Below are 27,590 nucleotides of genomic sequence, written 5' to 3'. Positions count from 1 at the left end.
AATTGCGCTTCTCCGGCCGTCTGGAACGCTCTTCCTTCCGATATTAGGAAGCCACTGGAGCTGTGCACTTTTAAATCAGCTAGATTGAAAACTAATTTCTTTAGAACTGCTTTTTGTGTTTAGTTTGTTGTTCTTCCTCCACACCTCCGATTAACATGGTTGGCTACGTACGGTGCGAAATAAGTTCAAGATAAATACAATCATCAAACGTAAATAAAATATTTCACAAAGGGTAGCGCTGTTGCCTCCATTGCGTCCATTGTGTCTGGAGTCACTATTCCCCTAACCCCCCAGGGTGTGTGCTGCAAGGAGATGAGGCAGACAGCATTAACCAGGCCAAGGATCTCAAACTTGACCCTGACCATGACCCTAATCCCATCGAGCACAAACTCTGCCTAAGTCGCTTTCCCTGACATTAACCATTAAAGCCTCTAATCCCATCCAAAAAATACAGATTCTAATTTAATACATCGATGTAAAACCCTAAATTATCAGCACATCATGATATGAAACATTGACTCCAACCCGACGATGTCAAAGTGATGTCCTGCTCACATTGGCATAGAGACACTCGTCTGCATGTAAAGCCCTGAGGCGTCACAAGACGCTCTGCCGCAAAGCCATCTGGATGATTAAATTAGGATCCTCAAGTATAACCCTAGAACCCCCACGTCTGAGTCTGTTCTTGCTAAGTGCCTAGGATGCAAAGCAGTAGGGGTTGTGACACTCACTGCACCATCTGTAAATCCCTTCTCCCTCAGTCCCTCTTCCTGCTCTCACCTGCACTGACACTACCCTCTCTCCAACAAAGGCCTGAAGTCAACCCTCCCTACAACGGCGCTGCCAGCACAGCCAGGGCTCAGGGAGACTCCACGTGCAGTGTTCACCTTCCATGCCCCTCCCTCCGCTCCCTAAACGCAGCGCGAGGCTACATGGCACCCAAGGGTTTTATCAAAATAAAACCATGCAAAGTTGTGCGGCTCACAAACGGCAGGCAGGGAGGCCCGACTCCCATACGCCTTGCGTGCATGTCGCGTGACTACCGCACTGCAGGTACAGTGCCCTCTCCGATTTAGAGCACGGTTGGGGAAGCATCGAGCATTCATGACGCCGTGGAGGTGGTGGCCACGGCCAAGCTAAGACCCCTAGCAGCCGGCACTCACATGCGGAAGAAGCTGGTCAGCCTCATCTGGCCTGAGAGCAGCTTGGCCTTCGCAGGTTGCCTCGCCCGACCTCGTGCCTGCCTGGACGTTGGTGCCACGGCCCGTTTCTCAACTTCGGGCCCCCGAGGATGTTTGAGTTGCGGTTCAGAGCCTGTGGTGCAACGCCTGGGTGAGGGAGGTGGCCTCTTGCCACGGACGAGCGTTCGGCTGCTTGACCCTTGGTCCACAGATCCGGCCTGCAGCTCGGCCAGCCCCACCGACAGCTCTGTCCACACAACAGCAACAATTACGGCACGCATGTCCTACCACTGAGCTTGGCACATAATTAAGAAGCCCCAGAGCGCAGGAACTTCCATGGCTCGTGGTGCTGGCTGCCAATGCACACGCATTGTCATCCACACGATCGGTAATTTGCGAACATTCACAGCGAACCCAAATTTTGAGGCCAGTAGTTCCCAACCTTTCTGGACCTGTGGGCCAATGTCAACCCTGAAAGAAATGTCACGGACCACCATGCACCGTGGCAGATTGGGGAGGATTTCATCTAGTAGTGGATTGATTATAGCTGATGAGGATGACCAATGCCAGCAATCAGATTCAGTAAATAGCCAGATGTGTTGATGAGTCACGAATACAATCTAGTTAGCTGTGCAACGGGCAGTAAACACTATGGTGCTTTGTGAAATAAATTGTATCTGCAGTAGACCCGTGGACCGCCTCCCACAGCCTTTCAGACAACCAACTCATTTAGTTGTCCACAGAAGTGTCTTTCTTTCTCTTTCGGCCTCTGCTTATTTGTCTGACCTCTCTGTGTATCTGTGTGTCTGTCTCTGTACATGTGTCCCTCCCGGTGTATGTCTGTCTTTCTGTCTGACCCTTGCCGTATCTGTGTGTGCCTGAACCTTCCTGTGCCTCCCCGTGTCTGTCTCCGTCTCTCTGTCTTTTTCACTGTCTCCAGGAATCATTGCATTAATTCCCATCCACACAGAGCTTCTCTTATCACCAACACTGTTTTGTCCGATGGTCATCGTGAGGGCCACGGTGAAGTCACCACTCACCACACCCGCTCAGCCACAACAATCGCGCACGCCGGTGGTGGCTGTGACAATGGCAAATCACCGAAGAGGGCCGGGCAGGGAAACACAACGCTCGCACGGTGGGGGGGGGGGGGTGTTAATGTGGCGAAGCGTGCGGGCATGTCCGGGGGGATGTCGAAGGCAGTCGTGTGCGCTGACCTGGGCACGTCGACAACGCGGGCTCGGAGGTGCACAGGATGCGTCGTCGCGAGGCAGGTCCACGGGGCCAGGGAGGGCGCTGCTCCCCCCCTCCCCCCTCCCCTCCTTCAACCTCCTCCTCGTCCCTCAGAGCCAGGTCAAGGCCACAGGGGAACTCCTCCCTGTACGTGCAGGCAAACTGGGAACGCACCCATCCGGGCTGGGCGGGATACACACACGCACGCACAAAGATCCCCCACGTAGCTTACAAAGACTGTTGGGGTAAGTGCAGTTGGTAAGCACCTAGAGGCCAGCATAGTGCACGAGGGGAGGCCGCCGCTGCCTCCCCATGATTACACATCGCACCGGGTCATCATTTAAGGCTTACTCAACTTAGGAGAAGCCTTAGACTGTTTCAGATATGTGTCACTAACGTTGGCCGAGAGCGGGAATCAAACTTTGGTCACCCGGTTCGTAGTGCAGTGCACTCACCACTGCGCTACCGCTCCAAAGACAAAGATCCCCCGGATAGCATCAGTGGACTGTTGGCGCAAATAATATTAGTGAGCATCTATAAATGTCGGCATGGCACACCAGGGGGTGGGTGGCCAGCACCACGCTCGGCCGCCTTTGTCTCCATCATGGCGATGTTTACACACTGCCCCAGGTACTCATTTGAGGCTGAGTAAACTTAGGGGTAGCCTTAGACTAGTGTGACTAATGTTGGCCGTGAGCGGGAATGAAACTTGGGTCACCGGGTTCTTAGTCCAGTGCACTAACCACTACACAGCGGCTCCCCACACACACATGCCTATATAGAGTAAACCCTCTCTACGTTCTGCATTTTCAGAATTTGAAAATGCAGGAACCTTGATTCAATGTGAAAAATATGGTTACGTTCCTGGTACGAGTGAACATAAGAGGGAAATGATGAATGCTTAATAACAATGACTACAATAAATACAACATTAAAAAGAACAATGTGTTTTGTTAATTACCTTTGATGGTGATGATGATTGAATGATGATGGAGGTGTTGGTGATGGTGAGGAATTCAGGAGGATGACTCCTCGAGAGATGCAGGTGTTTGATAACAACAAAGAGTTCTCATTTTAGCACTGTGGGGAGCGCTACCCACAATGCTTTGCCCGATTGCATTTCTGTTCTTTTTAATGGACCTCACAGACGACTCGTTTATACCAAAATGCATCAACGAGTCGACCGTAAGAACCTACGAAGTAAAACTGCACAAAGAGCAAGATCAGAGCGGGATTACTGCGAGACTTGAGGACGAAACAGGCAGCTGCCGGGGTGTGCCTCATCTTCGCAGACAGTCGCAAATGTAAAAATCTGCGTGCACCTCCCTGGTGTCGGTGGTCTGGCACATATACTCGCGAATAGTGGAGTCCGGTGGGTCGCAAATAGGGAATTAGTATACATTTAATAACTCACGGATATGTGAAACTCGCGAATCCAGAACTTGCGCAGAGCAAGAGTTTATCGTATACACACAAGCATGCAATAAGGGAGGCTGTTCGGGGTCACGCGCTCGCATCCCATGCCCCCTCGCGTGCCGTCACGCGAGGCTCAGCGATGTCCCGATTTCACGCACTGCAGACGCGGGGGTCTGGGCAGACAGAAACGTCCAATCTTCTCCATGCCACACGCGCACACGCCGGGTGATGCCGTCCCAACGCCCAGCCAAACGTTGGACTCGACTATCGCACACCGCTCGCCTCGGCAGCACCATGGGAGAGGCGGCCAACAGTGCTCTGCCGCAGCGTTTCTGCCCGGCCGCTGCCTGACGCTGGCATGAACCCCGTGGGGCCGAGCGTCTGGCCGCAGCCGCTGCTGCGAGAGACAGGGCTGGGACAACGGTGCCGGGCCCACGTGGACGCTGCCTTTGATGCCGCCCGCGCACCTTGTGAGTTACGTCCTCGTTTTTACCGCAGACCGTGAACGCGGTCCAAGCGCGGCGCAGTGAATTCCATAGCTTGGGCTATTAGTCCTCCCCCGAGACGACCTGCTTCATAATTCTCTGCTCAAATCTCTTTCACACAAAGACGAAGATCCCCCTGTATAGTCTTAACAGACTGTCGGGGCAAGTGCTGTCAGCAAGTAGCCATTTGCCACTAAGTAATGGTGACAAAGCACTTGTGCCAGGCTAGGGGCACATCAGGCCACATAAAGTGTTGAAGACACACTGACAGGTCGCAGAACAATCCTATTGGGTTATGGGTTGACTGACCAAGATAACTGTCAGATGGACCACATGTGCTGCTCACTGTCCCACCTTTTATTGTTTTAGCCACCGGGTACTCTGTTCTTTGCTGTATCGCTCCTCCATCCTCTATTGTTTCTGGAGGTTGACAACCTCCAAACACCAAATAGTGTCCTTTACAAGCTTGCTCCATAGTGGCCAATCTTGACATCACTGGTACCAGTCATTAGCAAGTCCATTCAGCTCTAAGTCCTGGTATCAGCCGTGTGGCACTTTATCAGATCTCAGATTCTGGATCACTCTTTGCACCTCCTTGGCAGATGGCACATCAGTGAGCCACTCAAAGGGAGAGGCTACTTCCTCCAATATTTATGGACCACAGAAAAAAAAAAACATTATGCACATCCACACCCGTTGCTCACACACACAAAGACACAAAAAACCCTTTTTATAGCCTAAATAGACTGTTGGGGCAAATTCTTTTCGTGAGTAGCACCTACGATGGGGTGGATGGCCAGCACCATTCCCGCCCACCTTTGTCTCCTCAGTGTTGATATTTACACGATGTACCAGGTACTCATTTAAAGCTGAGTCGACCAAGGGGAGGCCCAGGACCATGTTCAGATATTTGTCACGATATTAGTCGTGAGTGGGAATCTGACTTGGATCACCAGGTTCATAGGGAAGTGCGCTAACCACTGCGCCACCGCTTCCCACAAACGTACACACGAGACAAAGACCTCCCACATAGACTCTCTGGGGCAAGTGCTGTAGCGAACACCTATGAAGGCCTGCATGGGACACGAGGCGGTGGTGTGGCCAGAACCACACACCTTTGTCTCCCTATTGGCGATGTTTATACAGATTAGAAGCTTTCGTGACTGCAGGAATGACTCTTTGGTTCTTTCGGTAAAGTCACGTGTGTGTCTGCCTATGTTGTTTCCGTGTCTGTGTTCATCATTCATTCTTACCTGATGATGGTTGCTTGTGTTGCAACCGAAACGTCGTGTTCTATTATTATTTGATTTTATTTTCTACGTGACTTTACCGAAAGAACCAGAGTGATATTGATACATTGTACCAGGTACTCATATGATGCTGAGTCGACCTAAGGGAGGCCCAGAACCAGGTTCAGATATTCGTAACTGATGTTAGACGTGAGCGCAGTACGCTAACCAATGCGCGACAGCTACTCGCATACATACACACACACACGTACACACACCCACGTACACACACCCACGTACACACACTCGGGGTTGGGGTGAGGGACGCACCCGTGTGGGAGTCTGCACGCGATTGCACCGCCTGTGCACACGCTGCACCAGAGGCTCTGGGGACGGCTCGCTCGCCTGCTCAGGAGACCTGCAACACAAAGGCAAAAATCACCTGTGTAGTCTCCCCAGGCTGTTGAGGCAAGTGCTGTCAGAGAGCCCCTATGAATTGCCAGTACAGCACACCAGGAGGTAGTGCAGCCAGCACCATGGTCAGCTTTGTCTTCTTCGTGCTAATATATACACTGCATCAGATACTCATTAACGGCTAAGTTGACCTAGGGGAGGCCAGAATCAGTTAAGATATGCATCACTGATGTTGGCAGTGAGTGGGAAACAAGATCAGTTTCTGGGTTCAGAGTGCAGGGTGATAACCGCTCCACTACCGTTGCCCACATACAAAAATACCAACTATAGCCTTAACAGACTGTTGGGGCCAGTGCTCTTAGTGGGGCAACTATGAAGGCTGGCACGGCACACGAGGTGGTGGCTTGCCAGCACCACACCCGGCCGCCTTTGTCTCCTGAGTGGAAATGTTTACAAATCGCACCAGGTACTTTTTTGAGGTTGAGTCGACCTAGGGGAGGCCCAGCACTAGTTCAAATAATCGTAACTGGTGGTGTCTGTGAACTGGAATCGAACTCGGGTTGCCAGGTTCGTAGCACAGTACGTTATCCGCTACACTGCACCTTCACAAACCCACATTGACCAGAATGTTAAAGTAAAGTCAACCCCCAAGACTGAAATAGCGTGGGGAGGTCTTCATCCAGTAGTGGATTGACCAAGGGCTATGCACCGTTACTTGCTTGTTGTATTTTGGGCCATGTGGGATGGTCACTCGATGCTGCTTCCTCTATGCGCGTGTCTGGAGCAGAGCATTCAGGCAGCGTCTGGATGTCGCAGTGTATATGTGCATGCTGCGCGAGGAGTGCAGGTGTACGTGTGTGCATGCATGTAAGAGCAAGCGAGCGGGCGCCTGTGAGATCGAGTGAAGGAGACCAAGTGGGACCACTCCCAATCTCTACTGTCCCCCTCTCTCTCTGTGCCTTCCTCGCCCCGCGCCCAGTCATGCACTTGTTCCTTTTCCCTTCTTGCTCCCATTCACTGGAATGGACTCTGACTGCACCTCAAGCAATCTGCATGCACATGCTCGCGCTCCTCCCTTGAAAGCCATCTCTTCTCCCTGGCCCAGTTACTGCTACCCCCACCCCCCAGCTACGACCAGGCCTACCCTAACTCCCACCTGTCCAAACTGTCACTAAACTACACCACACTTTGAATAATATCACTCTTTATGTTAACCACTATCATCTTATGTGCAATGTTATACTTGTTGCAAAGCGCCTTGGATTAAGGAGCTATATAAATCTATATTAGATAAGAAACGGGTGAGCGTGCGTGTGAGCGTGTCCCGCTTGGCTACTCTTGTCCATCAAACTGGTTTTCGTTAGGCCCGCATGGATGTGACTCAGGAATACTCGTCTCTCACCCTCTGGCCACAACCGATAACTATTCTGTGCAGAAGTGACATCGCCATGGCTGGCGCTGGCTGGGCTCACGGTGGTGGCAACATCCTCCGGTTCGTGTGAATATTTAACAGCATCCTCGCACGAGTCGAACCGTGCAGGTGAAATCTGCGTGGGTGTGGCGGCACCAGCGCTAGTTGTAGCGATGGTAGTGGTGATGGCTGCAGTGATGGTGGCGTTACAGGTAGACCTTGCTCAGCCCGCAAGATGCGTACCTGGTGAATCGAATCAGCATTAATAGGGGTCATTATACTATATTGTATATGTAGTGGGTTCTACGGAGGCACACACTTGAACTTGGAGGCAACACGTTTATTAAACGACCCCAACAGGGTAACTACGTAAACGTACACTGGTTAACTAGACCACAACGGGGTAACTACATAACCGGGTCAGTCAGCTAACACACTGCGTGACCCACGATGCCGAGCGTAAAGACCGAAGATCGAAGAGACGTAGCACCGACGGGTTCCATTTCAGCAGACAGCCGCGATTGCTCTCGCGACTTCCCTTTTACGCTCCCGAGCGTGGCCCCCTTCTGGATCTCACCAGAAGGTTGTCGACCAAGCATCACGTGTCCCTCAAGCCACCCTTTGGGCCCCATCGCTACCCTGTCCCGGTCACGTGCGCCCCCTCAGGTTCATCCAGACTGTCACGTCCCTACTTGCCCTCTCTCTGACTGCCACCAGAACCATGCCCCCTTGGGCCCGCTTCCATGCCATACCCACTCTGGTGCCAGAGAGAGGCTCAAATGCACAATTCCACTCTTGTGACAGTAGCTGGCGCTAAACGACATAGTGAATCCATTAACGTCACTACATATATATGGGGATGCATTCTGGACGGCGTTATTTGTTTCCTATGAGCAATATATGTGGGCTTCATTGGGGTATCAGTAATCGTGCTAATAACAATAGAGGTGGAAAACATTATTTCACAAATAAAAATAATAATTTATAACATCAGTATTATGTACTGTACTCACAAGTGCATTCTACTGCACTCCTCCTACAAGGCAGTGGTGGGACACGAAGTTGTAGGAGCTGCTGCGCTCCCAATCCGGGTCATTCTCAGAGAAGAGCTCCAGGAAATCCATGATCTTAGTGATGCCCTCAGTCTAAATTTATGTGGTGAGGTTTCTTTTAGGTGGAGCCTGAGACTCTATCCTGATCTCGTGATTTATCACGGGACCAAGATAGAATATATAATCATGACTATGAATCATGATAATCGATTCGCGGGGGTTAGGGTCTGGTTGGCTCAGAGCTTGCGTCGCTCTCATTGGCTGAGCGAATTATGGGGGTGGGTACGTTTCCTTGGCCAGCACTGCTGCGTGTTCTCACTCATAAGCACTTTGCAGATATTTGATTTTCTTAAGTTTTTTTGCAAAAGTTTCTACCGAACAAAGAGCGCGATAACGAGTGAGTGTTCTTCGGAGTCGCACTAAGCGAGGTCTGCCTGTATGTATGGGGCTGTGGTGTATGTGTAGTGGTGGTGTTGACGTGCGCCGACTGTGACAGTGATGGATCACGGGGCGGCGCGGGGTGCGGGGTTGGGCACGCGTTGTGGGCGTGGTGTGGACGCGCGCGCCGGGAGTGACAGATGACGGGGCGGCGCGGCGTGGGTGGTGAGGCACGATGAGATGTGGGAAAAGAGGATCGTAGCCAGCGCCCAGCGATTGGTCGAATAAGTGGGTGCTCGCAGCGACGTCCGCAGGTGGGGTATAAAGGGGGACGCGCGAGAGCACTCGGGGAGAGTTACCCAGTTGAAGACCCGAAGACGGAGCTGAAGACCTAGTGCCCCGAGACCCCTAGTCCCGCCGTCCTTGTGGGGACCGGGGCCCTGTGTGGCTCGGAGGCGAGGCTGTGGGACCCGGGGTCCGACGCCCCCGTGGGTCGGGCTGGGGACCCACAGTCGAGATGGATACCCCGGGCAGGGAGTGTCCCGAGTAGCTCAGTGGCGTTAGTCGCCGAGTAGCTAAGTGGATGTTGGTCATCCGAGTAGCTCAGTGGCGTTAGTCGCCGAGTAGCTAAGTGGGTGGTTGTCACCCGAGATACTAAGTGGATGTTGGTCATCCGAGTAGCTCAGTGGGCGTTAGTCGCCAAGTAGCTAGGTGGGTGTTTGTCACCCGAGATACTAAGTGGGTGTTGGTCACCCGAGTAGCTCAGTGGGCGTTAGTCGCCAGGGTAGCTAAGTGGGTGTTGGTCACCCGAGTAGCTCAGTGGGCGTTAGTCGCCAGGGTAGCTAAGTGGGTGTTTGTCACCCGAGATACTAAGTGGGTGTTTGTCACCCGAGATACTAAGTGGGTGTTTGTCACCCGAGATACTAAGTGGGTGTTAGTCACCTGTGAACGAGTTTGGTAAAATAAAGAGTGTGCTACCCGTGAAGTCGTCTCCCGCCGAGTTACTACATTACATATGCTCCCACGACCCCCCCAGCCCACAGGGGCCCCTGACCTGAAGAGAGCAAGGCAGGGCAGAGGTCCCAGGCCACCTCCATCCACGGGGTCCCAGCCACCATCCCTCCCATGCAGCCCCCCTGCCAGCGCAGCCTCGTGGTCCAGAAGGCTACGCAGCAGCGCCAGGGCGGCACGCCCGCTCATGGCCGTGCCGTGGTTGATGGCGTGAAGTCGGGGCTATGGCAGATGGCAGATGGCGGCATCAGTGGTGCGCACACACACACACACAGATGCTTTGAAAGTCAAAGGGATGTTCTGCTCAATTGAGCATTGAGGCAGCTCGTATCTCCGCTTCGAAGTTCTGAGCCAGCGGTGGAAATTCCACATTCCTACAACAGAGGCAAGTCTATGCATAGAACAACCATTGTTAACTTTCCCACAAAGTGGTATCAAGTTTATCGACCACAGAAAGGTATGTGATTGTGAGCTGCTCGCCCTGCTGTTGAGCCACTTCACCAGTTAAGGACTATAGGGCTTCAATGGCAGTGGATTATTTTGGGTTGGCGTAGCCTGCATTCTAGCGGTAGTGATTTGTGCTGATAATGCCTATGCCAAGCCAGTCTAGCAGCGTCTGGAGGGAGAAATTAACCCCTGGAGTAAGAAATCAACAAGGAGAAGAGACAGAACAAATCCTCGCAGAACGTCAGAGTGAACAGGGAAGGTGCGAGTCCGTTTACCTGAGCGGGGCTGGCGCCGCCACGCACAGCAGGCATCACCTCTGCCTCCCTGAGTCGCTCGCTCAGCTCCTCGGCCGCTTCGTCGAGCGCGGGACCCACGGCGTGACCCATCACGCGCAGCCGCAGTAGGCGCAGCCGCACAGCGGTGAGCACACGCTCACACGCCCGCCTGCACCGCCGGAGCCGCACGTTTCTCAGTGAAAGCGAGCAACGCCGCTCGGCAAAATCAGCAGCTCTTATCCAGAAGCTACGCAGCTGTTTGTCTTCCAGGCTGTTGGATGCGTCGTCAGAAGTTCCTCCCATGACTAACAAACAAATACTCTGAAATGATGTTCACGTCCTCTTTCGTGATGTCATTGTGGTGTGAATGTTGTGTTTTTATGTTGCTTCTGTGATGTCACCTCAGCCACAAATAAAGTCACTTAAAAACTTTTTTGTCATAATAAGAAAGCTTCGAGCTCTTGTGGCATGGCCATGGCACCCAGCCTGAGTGTGTATCTGCAAGAGCCGAGTGTGTTTAGGTTCTGCATCTGCCATTGCTACCAATGCTCACTCACGTCACTATTAATGGACATCCACTCGACGGAGCTCTACATGGCCCCTGTAGAGGATTTTTGGCCTACTCTTCCACATCTTGGAAAAAGTTGGAGTGCCCACATTTTACCTCACCATTCGTGACCCTCCAATTTACGAACTGCCGTGAACCCATATAAAACACGTTGTGAACCGAGGAGGAGGAATTTAAAAAACTTGCACCGTTGTTTCAAATCAGCAACCTCTGGATTTCAAGTCCAGGGTGTTACTCAATACATGACGGCAGCGTCCCATATTACAAATTACAATGAGAGTTATTTAAAAATTATGTTTTAATAATACCAACTGGATGTAATATTGGGCATCCAGCTCTCCATTGCAACACAAAGACAAGGCTATGCGTCAATTCAACTTCAGCCATTTGGTGGATTGGTATGATTAGGGGTCGTGAGTAATTTTAACAATCAATTCTCTTTTGTCAGCTTTCATGGTCTGCACCGTGTCTCTCTTTTGAAGTATCACGTGTACCTTTGCTCATCTGGCCAGCCCAAATATAATGCTATTATCATTGTTATGCTAGTTTACCCAGAAAGGCCTCACCTAGCCTCAAGAATATTTTTAGGACAGTCACCTCGTTTTGCAAACTATTGCAGTAGGGGGCGACAATTTCTACCTGTTTCCCATTCAAGCAATATTTTTTTTCTCTGCAAATTGAGACCATGACGCCAGCACACAAAGGCCTACACTTCTTTGAACAATGTCACAGGATCCTTAATGTGCACTGGGAAGCAGATGGTGTAGAGTGTTTTAAGGTTACTACACTCTCAGTAGTAATTAGGGTGGCTTATTGTGGGCGATAGTGCTGTGGTTGTTGTTACAGTATGTGTGACGATTCGATGTTTGTGGGTGTGGATGATGACAATTCCAGTATTAACCGGGACGACCTGCTGGATTTGAACTACAAAAGCCTGCAATAAGTGGTGTAAAACACCACCACTGGGCCATGTCATCACCCAATCAGCATATGATTTGCATGTAATTTGCATTCAATGTAGACAATGAATTCTCACGCGTGCGATTCGACGGGTGCATCATACGGGCGTGAATTGATTTGTAGTGATGAATCGACGTTGCCATGTGCCAAATAAATTCCGCACATGGCCTCACTTGAGGTTCAACAAGTGAGGCCGTGATTCTGCTGCCTCTGCGTAACGCACGAGCGGTGGTGGTGCGTGCATAGGTGCGTGCTGCTGGTCGTGACCGCAGTACCGGGGCTCAGTGTCATGCGCTGCCAGCAGCTCCACCAGCTGGTCCAGGAACTGCACGAGGTCCCCGAGCCCCTGGGCGTAGCGGAGCAGGGGGTTGTCCAGTTCCACCGCGCGACTGCGTCTGCCCAGCTCCAGGCGACGAACGAACGATGTGGCGGCCTGGAACGGCACCATGGTGCATCAGCGGTCTCCGCCCGGCTGCCCAGCCAGGACCCTGAAACGGGCTCCCCCCTGCCCCCCAGCTCCCCGCTCAACTACCAACTCAGCTTCATGCCCAGCCACCCACAGTCACCCACCCAGCTCACCACCCAGCCACCAATTCCAGAGCAAAACACCTACGGGCATGCGAGAGTGTGCGAGTGAACGTGTGAGCTTATGGAGCCACTAGAAGCTGAGCCACGTATGAGCAGTAGTGTGGCTGAGTATGCGGAGTTGCATTTCAGGACCCAGTACTAAGGTCCCATGTTTTAGAAGTTTTCAAGGCCAAGGGATCTATTGCAACTAGCCCTAAATGTTGCTGGACCAAGGGTCCTTGGATACATGAGCCACATGATCCACAGTTTGTGCCAGTAAGACCTGTAGACCTGTACGCCACTGGGACTCTGTGTGCCACTGCACCCACGTGTCACCGAGTCGGCGGCGCAGGCGTCTACACCGAATTCTCCTCCGTGCGGCCATGGCTGCGTGGTCTCGCGTGGTCTCGCGTGGCCACCTTGGCCCCGCTTCACCGCGCCCCGGGTAAGACCTTTAACCAGAAGCAGCTGCAGTCGAAAGGAAAATAAATGAATAAACATTTTTGTAGGGGAGAGGAACACGCGAGGTGCGTTGTGAGGTGAGCTCTGGGGCTGCCCGTGAGCTCCCGGCAGCACCGGTGAACGCACGACATTCGCTGCCAGCATCGTTCGGCCCGCAGTTCTGTCCTGGGACTGGTTTCTCAGCCACGCCGCCGCTGTGCTCCGGTGAATAATGCGCCACTATAACTTTAACCATTTCATTATTATTATCCATTTCTTTTCAAACTAAAGCTAACGTCTGCTCACTCGGCACTTTGCATATTGACACAGGCGGTGGGGCCGGTAATCCCTCCACACTCGCGCACTTCAAACCCGCGTTTCGCGCTGCCCCGGGAGCCCGCATAACACTGGGTAAACACACAACGCTCACATCTGGAAAACAATATTTTCACTCCTTAATGAATTACAGACCTTCTGGCTGGGCCCCGCATTACACCAAGAGGGGCAAGCTGAGAGAGGGGTGGGGGGGGGGCCTGGGATGGAGGAGGGCCTGCGTGAGGGGTGGCGGTTGAATGAAGAACGTGAGGGAGAGGTTTGGAAGGAGCGGAGGAGCATGCGAGAGAGAGCGTGTGAGAGAGAGTGCAGGGTTCAGCAGGAGTGCAGATGTGTGATCTGTATCGAGCCTCGTACGATGCAGAGCACACACACACCGTGCGTCATGATCACCGGCCCGTGCTTGCGTTTGCAAAAAGCAGCGTGTACGGGACTAGCAGCGCACTCGTATTCATCATGTCTATGCGCTGGTGAGGGTGTATGCATGCAGGAAGCTTGCGTGCATACGGTTTTCAGAAAAACGCTAAAGTCCACCGACCAAGCAAGAAATCCCACAAAATATTCATGGGAAAAGGGCAGCTACGTTTGCAGCTTGAAATTTAAAAACTTCAACACCAACAAAAACAACGCAGCCATGTTATCAGCCAAGCCAGATTGGGTGGCTAAAGAGCACACGGTCTTGTGGGAAAAACAATCCACCCACACGCATCAGCCAGGGAACTCCACAGAGACTCAGCCCCTCTCTGGGTACTTGGGGGTGGCCTGTGATGTCTGTGTGTCTGTGAGTCTGTGTGTCTGTGGGGTCTGTGTGTGTCTGTGGGATCTGTGTATCTGTAGACTGTGTGTTTGTGGGGTCTGTGTGTGTCTGTAGGGTCTGTGTCTGTCCGGTCTATTAGTCTGTGGAGTCTGTGTGTTTATGGAGTGTGTGTGTGGGGGGGGGGGGGGGTCAGTGTGTTCGTGTGACCAGTGATTTGCCGCTCTGCAAGACCTCACCAGCAGAAGAGATGTATGCTTCGCCCTAGCCGCGCGCTTGAGCGCCGTGAAGGCGTCATGGTCCAGGCCGCGCTCGGGCAAATTGAGCACCAGCGACAGGGAGAGGTCATCCTTGGTGTTGACAAGGAGGCTCAGGTAAGAGCATAGGGCACTGCGCAGGCCGGCCTAGGCGCACATCCACAAATAATAACAACTGCCACTCTTCGCCACGGGGCAATGGTCAAGTCGGTCACGGTGCTTGTTATTTTTAACAGAGTTGCTAAGCACAGGCCCAAAAGGCCCAACAATTTTCAAGCGGCTAGCACAAAGAGTTGAGAACAAATTGAGTAACATTATTATCAGGGCTTGGGAAGAGAGAAGATGGGAGCGACATATAAAGTGCAGCAGTGTGCGGGAAGAAGCAGAAAGCGTAGTGAGGTGACCTGCGGTGTGATGAGTGGGTGAGTACGAGGGTGTGTGTTGTTGTAACCTGCAGTATGGTTGTTGAATACAGTGTGGATGAGATGAAACTGAGTCAATGTGAGATGAGACATCAACAACTGAAGTTCACGGGAATTGAACGGTGAAAGAAGAGTGGTAAGGGGAGGAGACTGAGTACTCGGTGCATTTAATGACACGTGAATGATCAAAAGCTCACCGACAGGGGGTCACGGGACAGAGAGGTGTTATCAGTCAACTGAGATGACGGGAAGATGCACCACTGTTACTCCCCACTGTACCACCTCACTGTATTTAATCCACCTGATGCTCTGCTTGTTGTTGCTGGAGGACAACTGCCTCCAACTGCCCAGTAGCATCCTGCACGGGCATCCTCCAGAGAAGCTAATCTTTGCACCGCTGGTACCAGTCATCAGCAAGTGCACTCAGCTCTGCATCCTCCCATGCATATTAGTCGGTCTTCTTTCGCTCATGTCGTACCAATTTAGCCCCCTCTATCTGGCCAAACAGATATTGTTTGGGCATGTGGTGGCTGGGCATGACACAACAGTTGTATCCTCACATGTCAGGGGAGAGCTTACCGACAGAACTGTTACCATTTCTTTTAACGATCTGTGACTTTCTTATACAACCCAGTCTCGTTAAACTCAGGATCGATCGTAGGCAGGACAACGTAAACATTTCAAGCTGGCTCAGGCGTTCTTGTAAGAGGGTCAGTGTTTCTCAATCATGGAAAAATGGGGTAAATATTGCGGCTGAGAAGACCCAGAGACTTGCGTGGAACGATAGATTCGGCAGCTTTCGCACAGAATTATGCAGCGAATGAAAATATCGTGGTGCTCCGATGATTTGGAGTGAGACCTCAACTACCAAACCGGAGCAGGTCATGAGCATACCGCCCAGGTATGGGAGCCTCCACAAATACCCCACTAGTTATAGACAATAAGGGGCAGGTGTTTTATCTTAGTGGGGCTGATGGCAAGGGCCCACATCTTTGTGGTAAGCTTCCATGTTCAGCGACAGTAACACACACGAACATACATATGAATGCGCACACACATACACACGAGACTCAGTTCTGGCCTCATTGACTGCGTGTGCACCTGGGTGATGTTAATGGCTCGTAGCGGGACGCATTTTAAATTTATACGCTATGTAAGTGCACATTCAGGTTTGCAGCTTTTTTTAGGCATGGCCTGGAAACACCTCAGTTGCTCTTCCACATGAAGAATAATCATCCGATGTTGAACTCCACGAGAGCGGTGTATGATCTGCTGTGCGTGCTCTAACAACACATGACAGCCTTTCCATTTTTAACAGTAATAGTTTTCCTGTGTGCGCTCGCACGGATTTTACACTCTCATTCCACGGGAAGCGTTGAAGATTCCCGCAGATCACTGTGTCGTGAACACAGCTCGACTCGCCGCTGTTCCAGCGGTTGATTCAGCTCCCAGTACGGTCTCCACACACCGGAGAGGAGGCCAAGCCTTCGCTACTGTAAGATTTGGGTGGTGGCATGGCCAAGTAGTACCGCATTTGTCGCTTGTTGCAGAGGTTCGTGGTCGGAATCTGGCATGCCGCTCTGGTCAATACTACAAGTGTATTAATCATAAAATACTACAGTTGACGATACATTTCCCGTGAGGTTATTCTAAAAGAGTAGGCCATTGTGTGTGCTTCACAGTCCAACTTTTAATTTGGTTTTAATTAAACCGCATTTGGGATTACACACAGCAACATAGCCGCCTACTCCCAAACTACTGTCGACAATGTCTGTGAGACAAAAAAGCCTTTGTGATAACCTTGTTTCTATTAGAATGGCATAAAACACCAAATGTATTTATAATTTGATTTGAAACAGAAGCCCTTGTAAGTGATAAAAGTTTTGAGATGATCCCGCTAATAAACGCCACTCCGAGCCGATCCAACAACACTCACATCAACCCAGTGCTCGAGTCGTTGGCAATGATTCAGACAGATAACACTCCGTCTCTCCACATAAAGAACAATATTTGTTTCAGTCCATCAGCCTATTATTGGTCTTCCAGACAAATCAGAATCAGAATCTTTATTTAGACTGGAAGGGTCCAATGAGCTATGAGGCTCTTTTTCACAGATTTCCAGTAGGGGCGGGTCAGAAAGTTAAAACAACAAACAATACAAAAAACGATAAGATTGGAAAGTAATGGAAAACCTAGCCAATGTAGAACAGTAGCATTTAATTAAGCTGGTAAACTCTTCACCCAGTATCAAACTTCTGGGTCTCATCAACAGGCCTGTTAAACGCTGCTATTTGCCAGATGGTACTGGCAAGGGCCACTGGGCCTGCACAATGGCTCATAAGGAGTTGGAGTGCGCACACAGGGAGACACAGCCCAACTCCAAAAGGGGGCTCAGCCAGTGTTGTTCTCAGCGCAGGCGTGGCGGCCACCACTCTCAAATCTTAGCTTCACTACCCCCGGCAACGCTGCCATTACGTAGCACGCTCTTGAACGTGGCACGGTGAAGATCAAATCCAACTGGTGACCATGATGACAGCAAGAACAAGAACAGAATCGGATCTGGACAAAATACCAAACGGGGCAGTGAGCGATGCAAGTGGAGACACCTTGAGTCTGGAGTAGGAGAGAAGCTGGGACCCGGGGGTGGAAGGGAGAGGTCGTGAGGTCATGGGTGCTCCGCTTACAATCTCCAGGAGCTCCGTCTAAGTCGCATCACACACACAAAGATATCCAGTATAGCTTCTATAGGGTGATGGGGAAAGCGCTGTTAGCGAGCACCTATCAAAGCCGACATTGCACGCAAGGGGGTGGTGTGGGTGGTGTGGCTGGTACCACTCCCGGCCGCAATTGTCTCCCCAGTGCTGTTGCTTAAATACCACATCAAGTATATTACTCATTTAAGGCTGAATAGACCACGGGGAGGCCGACGACCATTTCAGATTACTCTTTCCTGAGGGGCCACTTTTGCCAACACCTGGAACAGGAGGGCATAGAAAGCATCGTACTCATTAGCTGCGTCTGGAGATCACGGAACAGACATGGGAGTTATGGGTTGACTGAGGTGACTGGTAGTTGCACCACCTATTTTCCCCCCACTTTACAAACTTGTTTGTTTAATGTGAATATTACCCAGTGCGTTTTCTTGACTCGTCTAGTGGTTCCCAACCTGTGATCCGAGGACCATTGGTGGTCGACAAGGCCATGAGAAATGGTCAAAAAAATATTGCTGAGTGATTTTAATTCAGAAAAAAATGTTGGTGCATGGTGGTTGTAACTTTGTTTTGAAGGTTGACAGTCGTGCGCGGGTCCAGAAAGGTTGGGAGCCTATGGACGAGGTCAATAGAATGCTGCAGGGTCAACGATGTTGGCATTCAACTAAACCTGCAACTGTTACAATTTCTGCAATGCGTATACAATGTATGCACATATTCACATCCACACGCACGCACACGAGCACACACGCGTACACATGCATACATGTGCATACAAACACACAAGTCCACATTCACGTGTATGCAGGTACACGCGCACATGCATACATGCACAAAAATACACATCTCGTACACATTCCCATACTCACAGACTCGCATTCACATGTACTTGCACGCATTCACACCCACTCACGAGCCCACCAGCCACGTAGATGCATTCATCACAAGCTCATGGGGACCTCTTCAGTCTCAATATCGTTTACAAATCCCACAGTGACCCACGTCAACTGCAATTACATAAGATTAATCTTTTACACGGGTAACACTGTGATATAAATAAATAATACGAGGAAGTTTTTGGGGGGAATGCTGACGCAGCACAAACAATAACTTCATAATCCATGAGACTTGGGTGGCATAGGGCCCACTTAAAATCCAAACACCCGACGCGAACTATCACACCACCGGGTCTGCACTACCGCACCAGAGCCTGCATTACCACACCATTAAGCCTACACTACCGCACCACAGAGCCTGCATTACCACACCATTAAGCCTACACTACCGCACCACAGAGCCTGCATTACCACACCATTAAGCCTACACTACCGCACCAGAGCCTGCATTACCACACCATTGAGCCTACACTACCGCACCACAGAGCCTGCATTACCACACCATTGAGCCTACACTACCGCACCACAGAGCCTGCATTACCACACCATTAAGCCTACACTACCCCACCACAGAGCCTGCATTACCACACCATTGAGCCTACACTATCACACCACCGAACCTGCACGACCACACCATTGGGCCTGCACTATCACACCACCGATCATACACTACCACACCATTGAGCCTGCAATATAGCACCACCAAGAAGCCAGTTCAGGCCACAACCAGGTAGAGGCAGTTACCACCATCCTCCCACCCCCTTCCCACCAACAGCTGTGAAAACACTCCGATGTTCACCCCCTCTGATCATCAGCTGAGCCAAGTGACCAAAGCGCAATTTGGCTGGGTGCAGTGGCCAATGGTGAATGGGAGAGGCAACCGCATCCCGATCAACATCATCATCCACATCAGTATCACCTTAAACATTATTGTGTTGCTGATATACTCCACAACAGGGTAAATGCTGCGATGCGTATCATATGGTTTTCCATCGAACTAGGACCAATATCTAAGAGAAGGTCTTGCCTTTGAACATCTGAAGGCATTTTATGAGCATTGGTGTCATAATTTTGACTCTGCTGATGACGTTGTATGCCAAAAAGAATGCAGAATTTGTATTAAACCTATGCTGCTGAAAAATGTCACTCCCAGGCCGTGTGGCCTCTATGATGAGTAAAAATTACTTGCATATTTTATGCATAGGGGCCGATATGGGAAGGAGGCAAATCGCCCACTCATTTATTTTCTCGCCATCATTGTTGGGTTTGTGCAGAACCGATGACGGCTTTGCTCTACAATTCCACCACTCTGCAGGGGGCAGCTTCGGTGACACGATCGCTGCACTGGCCCTGCACTGCATCAAATCACAGGCCTCGCCTCCGCAGGTCCACGCGGCATGGCCATGCACACGGGAACACAGGATTAACTGCCGATACGAGACCCCCACTCGACTGCGCTCTCCACAGGAATTCCTTCGGCAGGGGGGGGGGGCTGCCTTGGCCATGAGATGCGGGTGAACGCCTCACGCAGTGGGCGCCCGCACCCAGTCAAGCGCCGCGACGGGAGCGCACGAAGGAGCCGTCGGGCCACACGTCAAAATGTGCGGCGTTGCTGTTCCCACGCCCAGTGGGAGAAGCAAGTGGGGGGAGGTGGGGGGCGGGGGGTTTGGTGGGGGGAACTGGAAGCACTAATTGGAAGCCAGAACGCGAAAAGGTACGGAGCTGAAACTTGACGAGGGCGCGCACCGCTTCCAGCAGCACCATTTCCTGCATGGGGAAGGCGAGGGGCCAAGTCGCGCTCTCCAAAGAAAATGCAGCAAGAACAGGGAAACTTAAAGTGTCAAAATGTTGCTGCAATCAGCACTATATTTTTTCATCCGTTTACTGTCCAATTTTATTTCCAAAGGTTACAAATGTGCACCTCGTTTTGCAAAGGCCAAGATTTTCGTCAGCTGTCGTAAAACGGTTCTTTGTGGTGCTAAGCACTCCATTAAGTTTGTGTTCTCGGCAAACATTTCATTGTGCTGGCGGTGCGCGATTTATGCAGAGTCAGGGCTAAATTCTGGCTCTACGGTCAAATGTATCAAATGCTCGCACAACACCGCACATAGAATGCATGCCAAGCCAGGCCGGCTACTTACGTCAGCAGCTACCTCGCCCTGCTTGCCAGAGCACGCGGAGGCCACTCATCCACGCAGAGGCTGTGCTGCACTCTCGTATGCTGTGCTATGCAGCACTATGCAGTGCTGACCCACACTTTGCTGTGCTGTCCGATTCTAGCATACACTACTGTACTGTACTGCGATATTCTACCCCACCAAGTTAAGCTGCTGTCGCACCGTGCCCTGGGCTGGTGGCACCTAATGGGGAGGCTATGGATAGTGGTCACTCACAGGGAAGGGTAGGGTTGGTGGTCACTCATAGGGAAGGGTAGGGCTGGTGGTCACTCACAGGGAAGGGTAGGGTTGGTGGTCACTCACAGGGGAGGGTAGGGTTGGTGGTCACTCATAGGGAAGGGTAGGGCTGGTGGTCACTCATAGGGAAGGGTAGGGCTGGTGGTCACTCACAGGGAAGGGTAGGGTTGGTGGTCACTCACAGGGGAGGGTAGGGTTGGTGGTCACTCATAAGGAAGGGTAGGGCTGGTGGTCACTCACAGGGAAGGGTAGGGCTGGTGGTCACTCACAGGGAAGGGTAGGGTTGGTGGTCACTCACAGGGGAGGGTAGGGTTCGTGGTCACTCATAAGGAAGGGTAGGGCTGGTGGTCACTCACAGGGAAGGGTAGGGTTGGTGGTCACTCACAGGGAAGGGTAGGGTTGGTGGTCACTCATAGGGGAGGGTAGGGTTGGTGGTCACTCACAGGGAAGGGTAGGGTTGGTGGTCACTCACAGGGGAGGGTAGGGTTGGTGGTCACTCACAGGGGAGTGTAGGGTTGGTGGTCACTCATATGGAAGGGTAGGGTTGGTGGTCACTCACAGGGAAGGGTAGGGTTGGTGGTCACTCACAGGGAAGGGTAGAGTTGGTGGTCACTCATAGGGAAGGGTAGGGCTGGTGGTCACTCACAGGGAGGGGTAGGGCTGGTGGTCACTCACAGGGAAAGGTAGGGTTGGTGGTCACTCACAGGGAAGGGTAGGGTTGGTGGTCACTCACAGGGAAGGGTAGGGTTGGTGGTCACTCATAGGGAAGGGTAGGGTTGGTGGTCACTCACAGGGAAGGGTAGGGTTGGTGGTCACTCATAGGGAAGGGTAGGGCTGGTGGTCACTCATAGGGAAGGGTAGGGTTGGTGGTCACTCACAGGGAAGGGTAGGGTTGGTGGTCACTCACAGGGAAGGGTAGGGTTGGTGGTCACTCATAGGGAAGGGTAGGGCTGGTGGTCACTCACAGGGAAGGGTAGGGTTGGTGGTCACTCACAGGGAAGGGTAGGGTTGGTGGTCACTCACAGGGAAGGGTAGGGTTGGTGGTCACTCATAGGGAAGGGTAGGGCTGGTGGTCACTCATAGGGAAGAGTAGGGCTGGTGGTCACTCACAGGGACGGGTAGGGCTGGTGGTCACTCACAGGGAAAGGTAGGGTTGGTGGTCACTCACAGGGAAGGGTAGGGTTGGTGGTCACTCACAGGGAAGGGTAGGGTTGGTGGTCACTCATTGGGAAGGGTAGGGCTGGTGGTCACTCATAGGGAAGGGTAGGGCTGGTGGTCACTCACAGGGAAGGGTAGGGTTGGTGGTCACTCATAGGGAAGGGTAGGGCTGGTGGTCACTCATAGGGAAGGGTAGGGCTGGTGGTCACTCACAGGGAAGGGTAGGGTTGGTGGTCACTCATAGGGAAGGGTAGGGTTGGTGGTCACTCACAGGGAAGGGTAGGGCTGGTGGTCACTCACAGGGGAGGGTAGGGTTGGTGGTCACTCATTGGGGAGGGTAGGGTTGGTGGTCACTCATAAGGAAGGGTAGGGCTGGTGGTCACTAATAGGGAAGGGTAGGGCTGGTGGTCACTCATAGGGAAGGGTAGGGTTGGTGGTCACTCATTGGGGAGGGTAGGGTTGGTGGTCACTCATAGGGAAGGGTAGGGCTGGTGGTCACTCATAGGGAAGGGTAGGGCTGGTGGTCACTCATAGGGAAGGGTAGGGCTGGTGGTTACTCATAGGGAAGGGTAGGGTTGGTGGTCATTCACAGGGGAGGGTAGGGTTGGTGGTCACTCATAGGGAAGGGTAGGGCTGGTGGTCACTCATAGGGAAGGGTAGGGCTGGTGGTCACTCACAGGGAAGGGTAGGGTTGGTGGTCACTCACAGGGGAGGGTAGGGTTGGTGGTCACTCACAGGGAAGGGTAGGGCTGGTGGTCACTCATAGGGAAGGGTAGGGCTGGTGGTCACTCACAGGGAAGGGTAGGGTTGGTGGTCACTCACAGGGAAGGGTAGGGTTGGTGGTCACTCACAGGGAAGGGTAGGGTTGGTGGTCACTCATAGGGGAGGGTAGGGTTGGTGGTCACTCACAGGGAAGGGTAGGGCTGGTGGTCACTCACAGGGAAGGGTAGGGTTGGTGGTCACTCATAGGGAAGGGTAGGGTTGGTGGTCACTCACAGGGAAGGGTAGGGTTGGTGGTCACTCACAGGGGAGGGTAGGGTTGGTGGTCACTCATAGGGGAGGGTAGGCTTGGTGGTCACTCACAGGGAAGGGTAGGGCTGGTGGTCACTCATAGGGGAGGGTAGGGTTGGTGGTCACTCACAGGGGAGGGTAGGGTTGGTGGTCACTCACAGGGGAGGGTAGGGCTGGTGGTCACTCACAGGGGAGGGTAGGGTTGGTGGTCACTCATTGGGGAGGGTAGGGTTGGTGGTCACTCATAGAGAAGGGTAGGGCTGGTGGTCACTCATAGGGAAGGGTAGGGCTGGTGGTCACTCATAGGGAAGGGTAGGGCTGGTGGTTACTCATAGGGAAGGGTAGGGTTGGTGGTCATTCACAGGGGAGGGTAGGGTTGGTGGTCACTCATAGGGAAGGGTAGGGCTGGTGGTCACTCATAGGGAAGGGTAGGGCTGGTGGTCACTCATAGGGAAGGGTAGGGTTGGGGGTCACTCACAGGGGAGGGTAGGGTTGGTGGTCACTCATAGGGAAGGGTAGGGCTGGTGGTCACTCATAGGGAAGGGTAGGGCTGGTGGTCACTCACAGGGAAGGGTAGGGTTGGTGGTCACTCACAGGGAAGGGTAGGGTTGGTGGTCACTCACAGGGAACGGTAGGGTTGGTGGTCACTCATAGGGGAGGGTAGGGTTGGTGGTCACTCACAGGGAAGGGTAGGGCTGGTGGTCACTCACAGGGAAGGGTAGGGTTGGTGGTCACTCATAGGGAAGGGTAGGGTTGGTGGTCACTCACAGGGAAGGGTAGGGTTGGTGGTCACTCACAGGGGAGGGTAGGGTTGGTGGTCACTCATAGGGGAGGGTAGGGTTGGTGGTCACTCACAGGGAAGGGTAGGGCTGGTGGTCACTCATAGGGGAGGGTAGGGTTGGTGGTCACTCACAGGGGAGGGTAGGGTTGGTGGTCACTCACAGGGGAGGGTAGGGCTGTTGGTCACTCACAGGGGAGGGTAGGGTTGGTGGTCACTCACAGGGGAGGGTAGGGTTGGTGGTCACTCACAGGGAAGGGTAGGGCTGGTGGTCACTCATAGGGGAGGGTAAGGTTGGTGGTCACTCACAGGGAAGGGTAGGGCTGGTGGTCACTCATAGGGGAGGGTAGGGTTGGTGGTCACTCACAGGGGAGGGTAGGGTTGGTGGTCACTCACAGGGGAAGGTAGGGCTGGTGGTCACTCACAGGGAAGGGTAGGGTTGGTGGTCACTCACAGGGGAGGGTAGGGTTGGTGGTCACTCACAGAGAAGGGTAGGGCTGGTGGTCACTCATAGGGGAGGGTAGGGTTGGTGGTCACTCACAGGGGAGGGTAGGGTTGGTGGTCACTCACAGGGGAGGGTAGGGCTAGTGGTCACTCACAGGGGAGGGTAGGGTTGGTGGTCACTCACAGGGGAGGGTAGGCTTGGTGGTCACTCACAGGGGAGGGTAGGGTTGGTGGTCACTCACAGGGGAGGGTAGGGTTGGTGGTCACTCACGGGGGAGGGTAGGGTTGGTGGTCACTCACAGGGGAGGGTAGGGTTGGTGGTCACTCATAGGGGATGGTAGGGTTGGTGGTCACTCATAGGGAAGGGTAGGGTTGGTGGTCACTCACAGGGGAGGGTAGGGCTGGTGGTCACTCACGGGGGAGGGTAGGGTTGGTGGTCACTCACAGGGAAGGGTAGGGTTGGTGGTCACTCATAGGGAAGGGTAGGGTTGGTGGTCACTCACAGGGAAGGGTAGGGTTGGTGGTCACTCATAGGGGAGGGTAGGGCTGGTGGTCACTCACGGGGGAGGGTAGGGTTGGTGGTCACTCACAGGGAAGGGTAGGGTTGGTGGTCACTCATAGGGAAGGGTAGGGTTGGTGGTCACTCATAGGGGAGGGTAGGGTTGGTGGTCACTCACAGGGGAGGGTAGGGTTAGTGGTCACTCACAGGGGAGGGTAGGGTTGGTGGTCACTCACAGGGGAGGGTAGGGTTGGTGGTCACTCACAGGGGAGGGTAGGGCTGGTGGTCACTCACAGGGAAGGGTAGGGTTGGTGGTCACTCACAGGGGAGGGTAGGGTTGGTGGTCACTCACAGGGGAGGGTAGGGCTGGTGGTCACTCACGGGGGAGGGTAGGGTTGGTGGTCACTCACAGGGAAGGGTAGGGTTGGTGGTCTTGCACAAAGTAGGATACTGGCTCGTAGTTACTCACAGGGGAGGGAACTGGCTGCCCGATGTGGTGGTCTCCGTGCTTGGCGGGGCCCTTCTGGTAGGCCAATAGCACGTCTGCCAGGTCGAGGAGGTTGGCGCCCCTCAGAAGGGCCATGTACTCCAGCCGAACGGTGCCAAAGCGCTCCGGGGGGGTCTCTGCCCCCCAATTGCCCAGCCCCCCCAGTGCTAGCTTCTCCTGGAAGATCCAGCGCCGCAGCAACAATGCCTCCCCCAGTGGTGCCTCAAACTCCCCTCCAGCCTTGAGACACAGCGACACAAGAGGCAGAGACAGGGAGATAGTGAGTGAGATGTGGAAACAGAGGGACATCAGGCATGGTTCATAGGCAAACTTATAATCACCAACACACCCACCACATTATACACCCCAATACATTGACTCACACCTACTCACTCTCATATAGAGAAACCCTCTACACAGAGGTAAACACCGAACACATTATATTCATGACCACACACCTACACATATGCACACATCTACCAACAGCAACCGCCATTCGCCACTAAGTAGCGGTGACGTCACCACGGCACTTGTGCCAGGCTATGTGCACGTTGAGGCCACGTGAAGTGTCGAGCGCCCGCTGGCAGAAGGTCACGGGGCAGACCCAGGTGCCACGGGTCGACTGGCTGAAATGACTGGCCGATGCGCCACCTGTGCCCCCTCCTGTACCAACTTGCTGTGCTTTAGCCACCCGGCGCTCTGCTCATTGTTATGAGCGTCGCTCCTCCATCCTCTGTTGTTGGAGGGTGACTGCCTCCAACTGCCCAGTAGCAGCATCCTTCACGAGCCTCCTCCACAGAGGCTGATCTTGACACCGCTGGTACCAGTCATCGGCAAGTCCACTCAGCTCCACATCCTCCACATCCTACTAGACACACATCTACAAACAACTATGCACCCCTACACACAAACCACACTACACAAACATAAAATTGTTGTTGTCCACGGGGTGGTGATGATGGTATCAGTAGGAGGCTGTCATGGTGGTGGTGTCAGTAGAAATATATTGTGGTTGTGGTAGTGTCAGTTGGCTCTCATGGTTGTGCTGGCTGTATTGGCCACATCTGGTCCCGTTGGTCAGCTACCTGCTTGCTGAGTTGCGCCATCGCGAGCTGCACTGCCACGAGTGTGAGCGGCGGCCCAAGCAGCGTGCAGCGCTCCCACGCGCCGCGGCCCGGGCAGCATTGACGGAACCACGTGAGAAGGGCACGCACAGACTCCTCCGGCGAGCACATGCTGCTCCTCCACACTCTGCACACGTGAACACGCCGAGTTCAACATGTCCATTACACCAACACTGTTACACCCGTTTATAATTTCTGCCAATGTTGCTGTGATCTTGCAGTATCATTGTAATCTCACATTCACTTTTGTCTTCGCATCCTCGGAGGACAAAATAACAGTTCGCTGCACTTCTAATATGCAGATGCACAAGGGCATCACCATTTTTTATCACGTGATAAGTCTGCCATCTAGTGGCATGATCTGGAAATAACATTGGTACAAATTATTTGGGTCTTTCGATAAAGTCACGTAGATGGTTCAAAGAAAATAAAAACTATTTTATTGTTATTTTCTTTGAACCATCTAGTTTTTGGTTCTTTTCCTTTAACCATCTACGTGACTTTACCGAAAGACCCAAAGAATATGAATTCCTGCAGTCACGAAAGCTTTAAGTCAACATTGGTACAAATATCAGGGTCATGCACATTCACTTCAAAATACGATATTGTCCAAAATCACATTGAGACGGGTTGCAGAATCACGAAGCCGCTCCTCATTCAAGTGGATTGACACTGTGCGAGGCGGCTTAGCAGCTTGGCGTGCAGCTCACAGTCGGAAGGATGCGAGTTCAAATTCTGTTTGGGAGTTGACGCAGCCCCATCATCCCACGGGAGGTTTGTGTTATTCCAAAACCTCATACACATGCTGGGATTTGGGAATCGGTGAGGCTCTCTTTTATAAATAAATGGCATCGTAATTCTCGTGGTTTATCCATTTTCTCTGTCACTGATCCCGTGTATGCCTTTGTCTCTGTCATCTCAGCCTCCAGTTCCAATGCATATCTCCCTCTGTGCCCGCGTCTCAAGCTATGCCACTGTCTCCCTTGTCTATCCGTCTGTGTCCACATGTTTCTCTGTACCTTGATATCTCGTGTCTCTCTCAGTAAATGTCTCTACCGTGTGTCTCTGTCTCCTTGTGAGTCTCTCCTTATCACTTTCTGTCTGTCTCTTGTGTATTTTTCATGTCTGTATCTCTCCTTATTTTTGCCTGTGTTCCCGTGTCCGTCTCTCCTTGTGTCCGTCTCCGTAACCCCGTGTTTGTCTGCCTGTACCGTGTGTCTCTCTCCCACCGTGT

At 52.6% G+C, this 27,590-nt stretch overlaps 1 protein-coding gene across 1 annotated transcript; it reads right to left on the bottom strand.

Annotated features, from left to right (window-relative positions):
- Nucleotides 1-1,014: 1,014 nt before the first annotated feature.
- Nucleotides 1,015-26,467, bottom strand: PARPBP (PARP1 binding protein). Its single transcript, XM_078858827.1, has 10 exons — nt 26,318-26,467; nt 25,215-25,472; nt 17,441-17,536; nt 14,395-14,559; nt 12,336-12,493; nt 10,533-10,701; nt 9,854-10,032; nt 5,875-5,962; nt 2,399-2,597; nt 1,015-1,428 (listed from the first exon to the last, which is right to left on the bottom strand). The coding sequence occupies exons 1-10, from the start codon at nt 26,465-26,467 to the stop codon at nt 1,160-1,162; spliced, it is 1,731 nt and encodes a 576-aa protein (XP_078714953.1). The 3' UTR covers nt 1,015-1,159.
- Nucleotides 26,468-27,590: the final 1,123 nt, after the last annotated feature.

The sequence above is a fragment of the Lampetra fluviatilis genome, chromosome 8, assembly GCF_964198595.1.
Source record: "Lampetra fluviatilis chromosome 8, kcLamFluv1.1, whole genome shotgun sequence".
Taxonomy (NCBI): Eukaryota; Metazoa; Chordata; class Hyperoartia; order Petromyzontiformes; family Petromyzontidae; genus Lampetra; species Lampetra fluviatilis.
This window is presented reverse-complemented; position numbering and strand designations above follow the sequence as displayed.

Bases quoted from the DNA above. Each gene is read 5' to 3' on its own strand.
- PARPBP (XM_078858827.1), bottom strand. From the start codon at position 26,467: ATGTGCTCGCCGGAGGAGTCTGTGCGTGCCCTTCTCACGTGGTTCCGT. The intron at 12,494-14,394 runs GTGAGGTCTTGC...GTGCCGTTCCAG, and splicing joins AGCATACATCTCTTCTGCTG to GCCGCCACATCGTTCGTTCG. The intron at 2,598-5,874 runs GTGCGTCCCTCA...TATCCCGCCCAG, and splicing joins GCGTGCAGACTCCCACACGG to CCCGGATGGGTGCGTTCCCA.